This window comes from Dermacentor albipictus, chromosome 1, assembly GCF_038994185.2.
Source record: "Dermacentor albipictus isolate Rhodes 1998 colony chromosome 1, USDA_Dalb.pri_finalv2, whole genome shotgun sequence".
NCBI classification, from domain to species: Eukaryota; Metazoa; Arthropoda; class Arachnida; order Ixodida; family Ixodidae; genus Dermacentor; species Dermacentor albipictus.
In genome coordinates, this window is record NC_091821.1 from 42,376,836 (window position 1) to 42,389,220 (window position 12,385).

General features: G+C 45.0%; 1 protein-coding gene across 2 annotated transcripts in view; it reads left to right on the forward strand.

Annotated features, from left to right (window-relative positions):
* Positions 1-12,385, forward strand: part of Fdh (alcohol dehydrogenase class-3 Fdh) — an 89,950-nt gene that overhangs the window by 74,472 nt on the left and 3,093 nt on the right. For both annotated transcript variants that reach the window (XM_065437850.2, XM_065437845.2), the window contains exon 9: positions 71-209. In XM_065437850.2, coding sequence (XP_065293922.1) covers positions 71-209 — 139 coding nt within the window. The remainder of the gene's footprint in view (positions 1-70; positions 210-12,385) is intronic.

Below are 12,385 nucleotides of genomic sequence, written 5' to 3' on the forward strand. Positions count from 1 at the left end.
ACATGCCGATTTTTTTCCATGATGTTATACAGATGGTAACTGGCTCTTTAATATGTCATTGTCTCTGCAGGATGGAAGAGTGTTGACCAGGTTCCTGAGTTGGTGGACCGGTACTTGAAGAAGGTGATAAAGCTGGATGAATTTGTGAGCTACACAATGCCACTGGAGAAGATCAACGATGCCTTCAAGCTTATGCACGATGGCCTTGCGTGAGTGCCAAACTTGTTTACTCATTGGGATGCAGGGCTTGGCATACACTGGTTTGCTCATTTGTCTGTGAACTCAGAAACACTGTATTTATGAAAATATAAGGTGAGGTTGTTTCCCAAAATATTTATTCACCTCCTGCCTTATATACAAGGTTGATGGGCTCAGTTACATTTTCAGTCTGGCAGTAGCAGTAGTGCTGCACTTCTGACAGTCTAGTTCTAACCTAATCCAACATGTATGGAATACCTTTCATCATTATGCCCCTGAGAGGAAATGCCATTTCAAGAGTTGGCAGAGAGCTGTTGTGGAATGTGCCAGAAAGTGATGTTTACTAGGAGGTGTTTTAAAGCAAAGCTTCCTTTGCCTCTGCCTTTGACTTTTCCATTGCTGTTGCTGCTGCTGTCTTGCAAGCCGTATATACCGTATTTACTTGCATAATGATCGCACTCATGTAATGATCGCACCCCTGAATTTTTTCATCGAAATTCAATTTTTTTTTTTCCTGCATAATGATCGCACCCCAAACTTGCCGCAGCGATATGTCATGTGCCAAGTCTAGCTGATGATAATCGTGCATACCATCTGTCGAATGCTATGCGAACAACTCTTCAAGACTTGTCAAGTGGTCTGCACGCACCAAACAGATTCTTATGCCGATGCTCCATTTCATTCCTTTCATCACTTTCTGCACTTCCAAAAAGAAAAACATAGTCAATCAAACTTGTTTTGGCTTTATTATTTGTAGACTTTATAGTGTTTGTGGTCAACAACAACAGCAAGAAATAAAAAGCACCTTTCAGTTCCTCTCGTCTGTACTCGTGCTCACACAACCAATTGCGAGTGGCAACAACAGTAGCCACATTTACATTGATACGTTAAGAGTGTACCCTATTCATACACCGGCGCTTGTTACACAGCTAAGATATTTGCCCACCCTTAGCGGAAGCATCCCGCATTAGGATTGTAGTGAAGACAAATGCCGCAGTTTTCGCGGCATGCCCACCATGTGTTTCTTTGACACTGGCAGCTGAGCATGCCAATCTCTGTTTCTGTCTCTTCAAAGTAGACATAGCTACATTATTGCCGTAAACTTGATGATATTAAAGATATTATTCATTACTAATATGGAAGAAGCTGTTTCAGTACGCGTAATGTACTCGCGAGAAGAAAAAAAATCTCATTCGCCATGTTTGGCCTGCTCCGTTGGCTGCCATTTTTGTTTTGATGTCCCGCACTGTTACAGCAGCAGCCACTTGTTTGTTGACCTGTTGTCATCCCGCAGCAAACATGGGATAAAAAAAAATTTTTTTGCGGAAAATTTTTTCCACGTAATTATCAAACCCCTAAATTTACAATTTTATTTTTTAAGTGGGATCATTATGCGAGTAAGTACGGTAGATAGAAGGAGCGTGGCAGAGAGGAAAGGGACGTAAGAAACTTGTTTGGACCTTTCCATTGTGTTGCATGTGCACAATGCCCTCTGGAGCTCCATGAGTGTCGTCACATTAAGCTCTTGACAACTATAATTATCCGTGACCCCCTCCGCAAAAGCATTGCAGAAGCTGTAGCGCTTACCGTTGTACTAACATGTAAGTCCTGAGGAGAGGTAATTAGATTGGTAGAGAGTGGGCAGGGAGAAGAGGGAGAGAATGGATAAAACCAATGTAGTCCCAAAATGAGTGAATAACAGCCTTGCCACTCTTCGCTCACAGTTCCTACACAGGGGGGAAGGGCAGGACAGGGAAAAGGTGACATGAGAAGGCAAGGAAATGCTACTGCTATAGACACGGCAGCAGTTGCAGGTGAACTGGATAAATTTAAGTTCAAGGAACGCTACGGTACATTTCTGCTATTTCTGAAAAATAAACACCGTGTAAATTTGTCAAGCGGACAACTGATGCAGGGCATGCAGATGCAAAGCCGCACTAAATCACCATATGATCTAGGCGACACTACGGAAGCGGTTGCACATAAAATCAACACTTCTGTGCCTGCCGCGGTACCTTTGCGGCAGTAATATTGATCGAGGTCACAGGTTCGATGCCGACCATGGCAGCCGCATTTCCGCAGAGTGAAATACAAAAACACTCGTGCACTTAGATTTAGGTGTGCGTTAAAGAATACCAGGGTGTCAAAATTAATCCAGAGTCTGCCACTATAGTGTGCCTCAATTAATTATGGTTTTGGCTCGTACAGCCTCATAATTCTGCGAACACTTATGGGGGTACACTGTGTGAGGCTAGGGCTGAAGGCAAGCTCTGGATCTAGCCACACACAGTCATTCCACAGTACTTCCTAACCTGTAACATGTGTAATTGTAGCTATGTTGGGTTCGGCCGAATAAGGCAATCAGCGGCGTCAGCTTAACAATGTTTATTGCTGCGAGCAATAAGTAGCTTGCGGAAGGAAAGTCCACTCTGTAATAAATAATAACCATGCTTGCCTTGTTATGTGTGATTTAGTCACCTGGCAGTGAGGTCACTAGCAGCAAAAGAGTACGCATTTGGGCTGGTTGGTTCATGATTACGAGCAATAAAAACAGCGCTAAACGACGGGACGAGTGAAGGGACACAGACAACGGCGCTGACTAACAACCAAAGTGTGTTTATTCCGTCAGTCAGCATATATATGCTCCGCCCCTATCTGAAACCACTGAATCTACAGAATAGGGCATGCGCAGGGGGAATTGCAATTAATGTGATAAGAAGGCAATCTCCTTCGGAAGGAGAGAAATGGACGGAAGGCTTACACATGCTTTGCCACTAACGTGAATGTGGAAGGCTTCGGATATGAGGCGTGCGCGGTCATCACGATATTTTGACAGACAGGTTACACCTTCGAAAGATGGCTTGCAGCCGCATTCATTGCAATGCAGTGACAACTGACTATCTTTTGCCCGTTTTTGAAATTTGTTGAAGTGCTCGCGCATGCGGTCGTTGATGCAACGCCCTGTTTGGCCGATATAAAAACGCTTGCATGAAAGGGGGATCTTGTAAACCACACAGTCACAACAGTCACCAACAAACCTCTGTCTGTGCTGTTCTTTACAACTTTTTTTGTTGTTATTGCTTACCCTATTGACTTGGTGGCACAGGCTACCTAACTTGTTTTTGGCAGTAAACAGCAACCTGACGCCTGCCCTACTGACAACCTTTTTGAGATTGTGCGCAACCTGGTGAACATATGGTATAACCGCAACCACTTGCCGTGAGCGATTCTCGGACAGAGCAGCTGCCGACTGCTTTCCTTTAAGGTTCGCTGTGAGGCTCTCAGCGATTCTGGTCAAAAGTGGTACCGAGAACCCTGCGAGCTTCAGTCTGGCTACTTGCTTTTCGAAGCTTACATCCACTTGGTGGTCACATGACCGGATTAGGGCCGCCTTCATGCAGGATCTTGCTATACCGCGCTTGACTATTTTTGAGTGCACGGACAAAATGGAAGAAGGTGCTTATGAGACCGAGGAGCGTAACCCCAACATACATGATTGCTTAAGAACGTTAGCTCCAAGTCTAAGAAACGAAGTTTGTTGTCTGATGGATGCTCCGTGGTCAATTCGAAAGAATCTAGAACTGTGCGGAACAAGTCAAATATTATAGCAGCAGCAGGCTGCGCGTCAGTGGCGTTAGTATTGTAAAAAATTAGAAAGTCATCGACGTATCGCATCACTTTTACAGTGCTTGTCTGGCTGAGCTTAGTTACAAGATTGCGGTCATAGCCGGCTAATAATATGTCACTAAGAACAAGGGCTATACATGAACCGATGCACACGCCTTTCTTCTGTATAAAAAGCTTATCCTCCATTGAAACGAAAGTGGAAAGCATATAAAACCTTAAAAGCTCTAAAAACTTGTCGACGTTGATACCACATGCATTCTGAAACCTAAGAACACCATATTTGTCAATGCAATGGCCGACTTCAATGCATACATCTTCTTGAGGCAAGGAGTAATACAAGTCCTTGATGTCCACGGACTTGTGTTAAATTTTGTGAGCACCCTTCTCTAGACAAGACGGAACTGCTCAGCCTCGTCAGGACAGCCGCCGGTAGAGCAAGAACAGATGAAGCTGACAGATGCATCAGAGAAGATGTTGACTGCCTGCCCCAGCAGGTCAAAAAAGGCAACACAGTTCGGCTCCGCACAGCAGTGACCGTCCTTCGAAATGCGGGGCTCAAGCTGCTCCTATCCGACAAAGAAGGCGGTTTTGTCGTGATGCCTGGTGACCCGTACAAGAGCAAAGCAGATTCGGCCATTCTAGGCAACTTCAAGGAAGTGCATGGAGTGGCTCCTGCGAAGGTCAAAACACTGGCGGTTCAGCTCTGCGAAAAAGCCGGACTCTCCAAGCTGGCCTCCTCCATAAAGGCCTGCAAGGAAACCAGTCTTTCGGTGTTTTTCAGTGCCAAGACGCACAAAGAACTGTGCCCGTTTCGGGCCATTGTTTCTGAGCGTGGAACCTGGCAACGACAATTGGGAGTGTTCCTGCAAAGGTTTTTGTGCCTCCTCGACATTGATGACCCCTTCCTCATAAAGACGCCAGGTACTGTCTCCACCTTCCTCCGTGAGGAATGTCCAAAGGCTGTCCGAGCCTTTTCCGTGGACATCAAGGACTTGTATTACTCCTTGCCTCAAGAAGATGTATGCATTGAAGTCGGCCATTGCATTGACAAATATGGTGTTCTTAGGTTTCAGAATGCATGTGGTATCAACCTCGACAAGTTTTTAGAGCTTTTAAGGTTTTATATGCTTTCCACTTTCGTTAATGTACAAGAAATTTCCTTATTTCTTGTTCATCATGATGTCTTGTAAGACCCAAATACATATGATGCTCAACCTTGGCAGTGCTGTATTTATTTTGCCTAAAGGTAAAATGTTCGAAAGGGATCTCTAAAGAGTATGCAAATTCTTATTTGTTAGTACGTGAAAGCGGTGCTCTCAGTTTTTTTTCCGTGGCACATGTGCATGTTTGGCAGTTCAGGATAGATCACAGTCCTTTTTTCTAGCACTGTACTAAATGAAGGCTCGCCTCGTAATCAAAAGTTTTCCGTGCTAGAATTGTGCGCAATGAAGCTTGACTATACGTAATGCCACTCGACGATTTACTTTAGAACCACAGGAGGTCCAACTTGCTATAATGCATTTCAAGATGTTGGACATAGCGCTAGGCGCTGATAATTTTTGAAGTTCTGTTTGGTCCACGAGATCAACTGTAGTTTTGTCAGACACTATATACAGGGGAACCTCGATTATACGACTTTATCGGGACCGTGAAAAAGCTTCTTAAAACCCGAACATAAATTATGCCTACAAAAATACTACTTATTTTGCGCGACGGATTTATGAGAAACTTTAATGTAAACTACTAACATACTCTGCAGGCCTTGGAAACCCAAATTACCAAGAAAGTAAAGGCGATGAGAATCAATGCTGCCGTACAGGTACCAGCCATGCTTTATTCAAACGAAACTTTATGGCACTCCACTGCCCACTGCCGCGATTCCCGCCAGCCGGCGTGAACTTTAAAAAAAGTTTGTAAGTTTCTTTTGGACCTTGTTTGATCCATGAACCAAGAGCTTTCACTCAAGTTGGGCAACGTCCAAAAGGAGGTCCTCTGCGGCGGCGTGTGAACAGATTAAGTTCCGGATGCTGTCTGTGTGCCGTAGCACCACGACGAACGTGTTAAGCACAGGCACAGCATCAGTGGCATCGTCGTTGTCCTCGTTTGATGTCACAGCGGTGTCGGCACTTGGCAAAGCCTTCTCGATGGCGTCATCCAGCAACACCTCGCCGCAGATCGCAATGTTGTCGTCAGCCTCCACGTACTCGGCGAAGGTCGTGGTGAGGGTTTAACCTCGCGAAATCGTCATCGGCGAAGCCTGCATCAGCCTTGAACGGCATCGAGGTTGTTGCGTCCCCAGCAGAGGAGGCAGTCTCTCGCTTAAAGCCACAGTGCTTGAACAAGTTAGCGATTGTGCTGAACTATCCACTTCCGGTACCCGTGCTTGATGCACTTAATGATGCCGAACATTCGGGTATCTTAAGGTCCTGGGCAATGCTGGCTTTCGTGGCTCCATGACGCCTTTCCAAGCGACAGAACTGTCCGCTCTCAGATATCGTGCGTCGCGTTGCTCAACACAACTCAAAACCTCCGCTGAACGCTGGTCGCTAGGATTACGACGAAGAACACGTGCGATAAACCTAGGCCTCTCCGCGCTTTCTTGTCGGCGATCTGCTGCTGGGAAACTGAAAGAGAAAAACGCTTCCCCAGCGCGACGAGAAGCGACGCCGCTGAGAAGAGAGGGAGAAAGTGATTGTGGAGAAGAAAAGGTGCTATTTCAGCACAGTGGGCGTCACGGGCAGCTACTGGTGGGGGAGAGAGAAACGAACGTGCTTCGCGAGGGTCGTCGCGAGGGTCGTCGCGAGGGTCCCACACTTTGCGAGGATCGTTTTATAACGCGGGTCAGGCATAAAATTGCGTCAGATAACTGGGGTTTTTAATGTATTGCTTCTATAGGGGCTTCGCCGGGACTGCACTAATCCATCATAAAACCCGAGTCGTCGCAAAACCGGGAAACATATTACCGGGGTTCCGCTGTATGTACCATAAGGGCAGATGTGAAATTCCAATAGTCACACTGCTGACAACCATATTTGCTGTCACTCATGCTGACTGCAAGTATCAAACACAGAGGATGGCAAAGACCTAAGAGGGAGCGTCACGTGATCATCTTGAAGCATAGTCGCAAAAATATTTTTATTAACGGCTAATGGGAAATAAGCCCTCACCATGTGATGCAAAAACAATACAGTAATTTTTATTCATTCAATGCGTGACATGGAGAACACTCGACGAGGGCGGCACTAAAACCTACCGTGTACCATGCCGGGTTTGAAAAAGCCCAATAACCATGCAGGGCCTACTCCTGAGGTTCATTGCACAAATTGCTTCTGGAAAGCATGTCCTGGGGCAGCATCATAGGAGCCTGGCTTGCTGAGGCTAGTTGCTTGGCGTCATGCTCCCTGCTATTCTCATTTTCCGTCCATCAAGGCACCAAGTGTGCGTGCGAAAGCTACATTGGTGGCATTCAATCAAACTACAATTCACGAGAACAATATTGAAAGTTTGCTGAAAGTTTGCCTCACCTTGTTCTTCTCTATGGTTGCTCTGGACACTGTGCATTTGGAATGACCGGTTTCTCCACAGAGACAACAGTAGTACCACTCATCATAGTTAATGTCACAGGCATAGTTTAGCAGCGCAACCAGCAAATGAGCAGTGCCATGATGTCGTCACGCCGAATGGCAGCCACGACTGCTTCTGCACGAAGGCTCGAGTGCCCAAGCAAAACGGGAAGGTTTGAATGAACACTGAACATGGTAACTGCATTGACGAAACCTACTAAACTGGAGTAACTCTTAACAGCGTTGAACTTGCTCACTTCTTACAACAACGTAACCCATAGCGCACCTTCTTTGGCCTTGGCCGCAAGAGAGAAAGGGAATGTGTACACAGCATGCACTATACTCACATCGCAAGTGATCAGATGCTTCGTGCTTTGCAGCGATCTTTACCCTACTTCCCTTCCAAGCCTGCTTAATGCCAAGCAAAGGAAAGTACATGAAGGGGGGTGGGGAGTGGAAGGGCAGCGATGGTAGTCGGGATGTAACGGTGTCGACTTTCGCTACCCGTGCTTTGTGAAAGATGTGGGTAAAAGTGGAGGCACACGTTCATAAAAGGGAGGGGGAAATTGCAGATGTGGTGCAGAGCCACGTAGTCATGCGCTTGATCTTTTTTTATGCACTTGTGTCACGTATCCAGTATTATATTGACGTCCCTGCTGCAAATGTAGCTTTTTTTGTGTGTGTGTTCAGCTTTGTTTAGGTTTTGTGTTTGGGTTTCGCCGTTCATGACATTAATCAATTATAAGTGGGTTTCGACAGACATCTGCACTAGAAAGACTTCCTGGCAACAGCCTTTACAGCTTTAGACTTCAGACTTTATACCTACCACACATACGATCTGAGTGACCTTTTTGTACTTCAGCAATATAAATCACCTTTTCCTCATTTAACCTCACATCATTACCTGGAACTCCTGCATATGTGGGAAGCTAAAGAAGGTCTCTTGAGGAGATAGAAAGCTCAGAGACACAACAGGACGCTCCGACGCAGGCTGGCCCGGCTTAACAGAGATATAGAAGCATATGCACAACAGCTCTGTAACCAACAATGGGAAGCAGCATGCACCAATATGGATAATCAATTAGGATTGTCCAGAACGTTGAACTTCCTCAGGCACCTTTTGAATCCTAAGGAAAGTAAAGCCACGTACAGACAAAACAAACAAAATCTTACCTGCATATGACAAAACTGAAGTAGCTTCTATCGATAAGATAGCCGCAAGATATTTATCTCGGGCTAAGCCAACAATTCACACAGATTACACAGGCACCAAAAACAGACAGACTAAGAGATTAGCGTCGCGGAATTGAGAGCAGCTCTATAAAAGCTTAACACTACATCTGCACCGGGACTGGATGGAATAACAAAAAAGGCGATCCGAAATTCAGTACAGTACTACAACAATGGAAAACAGCCCAGATTATTGCAGCCTCAAACAGCGACAGCCTCCGCACACGCTGGGAGTCTGCGTTGCTCAGCTCGGACCTGCAGCCCCAACTCTGGGCCGTCCAGCAAGCTGAGGAAGCCGCCAAGGGCCAACAACCCTTGGCCAAAACCTAGGTGGGGTCTAGGCCTACCCCACCAAATCGCAGGGCACTGAATAAAGTTATTTGAATTAATTAATTAACTAATTAATTAATTGATTGATTGATTGAAAGTCGACACGTGTTACAATCGCAGTCATGTTACATTTGAGTAAATATGGTATCTTTTTTTTTTCCACTAATGCACTCTACTCAAAAATTATATTTCACTTAGTCTATAAATGGCAAAATATTTGATACTCTAAGGTCATTTTTCTTGAATTTTTGCAATCAGTTTGGATATTTCTCTATTAGGGCATCCCTAGTTACTACAGGAATCTGTTGCACATTGCAATGAACAAGAAGGGGAACCACGAGGCCCGATTTTTTTTAAGCCAAGTAAATGTTTGCAATGTTTACACATTTCAAACATTTACTGAGGTCACAGTCATGGCCTACAACATACTACAGGCAAACCCACTTAGATCGAGCTTGCAAACTAACACTTGCCAGTTCAATATAGGGCATAATTCAATATAGACATTTTGAAAAATTGGACATGAAAGCACATACCATTTTGCTAGAGCACTTTAATGACATAAAGGGCTAATACCAGCGTCACACGGCCACTTTTGATCGCGATTGAGCCAGATCTGGATCGAAATTCTTGTCCACGAGTGACTCCCATAGAGAAATTCGATCTGGATCAGGCTCAGTCATGATCGAAAGTGTGCCATGTGACACCCGTATTGCTTTTGGTTCACTGTAGCACAGAATAGTCCCGAATCTAATCTTCTTTTGCTTAAATATCTTCATTGCCTGGAAGAGCATGCGTTTTCCCGAAGACATTGAGCAGCCGAGGCTGCAGCCTTTGGGCTTCTCACCCGTGCTCTTGGAACAAAGGAACGGCAACACAGTAGTGCAAACAGTCACAAGGGCATTTATTGCACCTTTCGTAGACTAATGCTAGCCGAGTGGCTATCCACAAAACATGCCGATAGGCACGCGACAAATCACAAAAGTCAGACTCGCCGCGACCGGATAACGAGCGAATATGTTCGCCCCATGTTGGACACCAACACCTGGTCGTTCATGCGTACAGCCATGCGAACGGTGGTGCGTTTGAATGATCGTGTTCGTCTATTTCAAGGTAGGCCTTGTGAGACGGGTTTCGCAGAAGCATGGATCGGCGCACGTTCAGAACGTCCATGCCGCTTTCCTACCCCAAGCCAAAGAGGAAGAACCTTCTCCTTTTTGCGCCCAAGTAATTCGCCGTTAGGTGGCGTTAGTAGAGCAACACTCGCGCCATCTCTCGTACTACCCTGCAAGCATACCAACCACCGCAATAAGGAGACAGGAGCTATTCAAGAAAACAACATATCGGGGGACGTGTAAGAGTCATGCATCCCCACACCTTCCACGTCGGCGCAGACGCGCTGGCACAGGGCGAGCGCCTGCATCACATTGAAGCAAGTGGGCCCAGGGTTCAAGTTGTCCTTTCTGTTCCTTTCACTGGCGTCATGAGGTTTTCGTTCTGAAGCCCTCCAGTGGTCGTGGCACTTTCGTCCACGACACAACCTTGTTTACAATTGACCAGTCAACGGCTACTGGAAATGCTGACAACTCGCTCCAAACTTTCTGGAAACCGGCGACAGCTTCGTTGCACTCGTTGGAATACTTTTCATTATCGTCGCAGGATGGAAGCAGTTTCAGATCGTTTCCATCTTAATGTCAGCCCAGATACTGCGACGATGTCAAATTTCATTTCTCTCCGCATTCTACTTCATAATTGCCAACTTCAAGGCAAACAGCAGATTCTGCCTCTTTGCAATAGCCATCATAAAAAAACAAAAACCACAACACGTTGGACAACTACACAACGAAACAATGATGATGACTATGTGGGTGAGCTTCGCAGGGCAGGCCAGGATCCTTTTTGTAGGGGGGTAACCATATTTGTAACCATATTTTTCGCTATATATTCTCATTGTAACTTAAATCTTAGAAATTGTTTGATCTAAGGGATAATTCGATGTAAACAGGTCTGATATAGTCGGGTTCGACTGTACATCCAAAATTGAAATTTACCTTAGAGTCCCTCTGAGTGTCCTGCTATTTAATTTTCACTCCTGTCCGTATTGTTCATTTCACCTGTTAATTTTATCCTTGCATTAGGCAGTAGTGATAGTGGCATCCTTTCACAAATGCTCTTCTCTCTGTGCAGCTTTTCATACTTTTGGCCAGGGCAAAAGTTATTGAATTTTTGCTTCAGTGTTACAGTTGATCATGCAAAGTTGACAATAAAGGGATTGACAGCCAATTTTTAAGGACCTAGTTTTTTATGGCGCAACACAAAGCTCACCCTCAATAGTGTTTACATCTGCAATGGTTACTTCCAAAAGTGCGTGGGTATTTAGTAAGCAAAATTTTTCGATCTGAGCAGCCTCTAAAAAAGTAAGTGCCTCTCCTCCAGCAACGCTGAAAAGTGAGAGCGATATTAATAGCCCGCCTCGCAAATCATGAAAGCCTCCCATCGTTCTTCTTTCACAGGAGTGAGTGTAACTGTGGTTAACCACCTGCATTTTGACCTTGTCAGCCACTTTTGAAAATAAAAAGCTGGTGCAATAAGTTCGCATTGCTGTATAGACATTTTATGTATTTGTACCGAGTTTTTCCCCAAGTACACACCTACGTCATGGCTAGCTGGCCCTTGTAGTCATTCTGTCGATAGACAAGCCTAGCCAACTCATCGAAAACGAAGACAGCACCATTTTTCTGCTCACTACAAACGAAGGCTTATCTGCACATTGTAAGTCAGGAAAAACTTATAATAATAAAAAGTATACATGTACTGCATTTCAATACTAGTAAAAAGACCAGGAACTGCATACACTTGAAGGTCATGCGGTGGACTTATGCAGCTTCATGATTTTGCCGCACGGGGCGGCAAAGGTAATTTTTTGTGACTTTTAGTGATGATTAAAAATATAAATCCACGTTTAACGAGAAAAGCATGGCTCGTTTCAGCCACTACGATAGGGAATCATTCCATCAGCAGAATTATCTAGATTCATGTTCCGAGCGGTTGTCTGCCCCTTTAATAGTAGAAAAGTATGTAGTTCGAATAGCGACTATTTGATTTCAGCACCAAATTTTAATTTGTTTTGAATATTCGCTCACCGCTACTTCAAAAAACAAGTGTCCCATATGGAAAAGGATGAAAGTCTATGAATTCGTTTATCTTCGTTCAAATTGGTATTTCCTTGCCTACCCGCTTGTCATCGCAATGTACTTCACTTGGTTTCGGGGCTCTTGATGATGGGGTAGTCAAGACTATTGGAGCACTGGTGGCAGCCCAGGACATTGCTGTGGCAATTATTCATGCTTGTATAGTGTGTGGGGGAACACACAAAATCAGCAGTTCATAGCTAGTATTGCATTAGCAGTGTGTTCATTTGGGCTGTTTGGTAGATC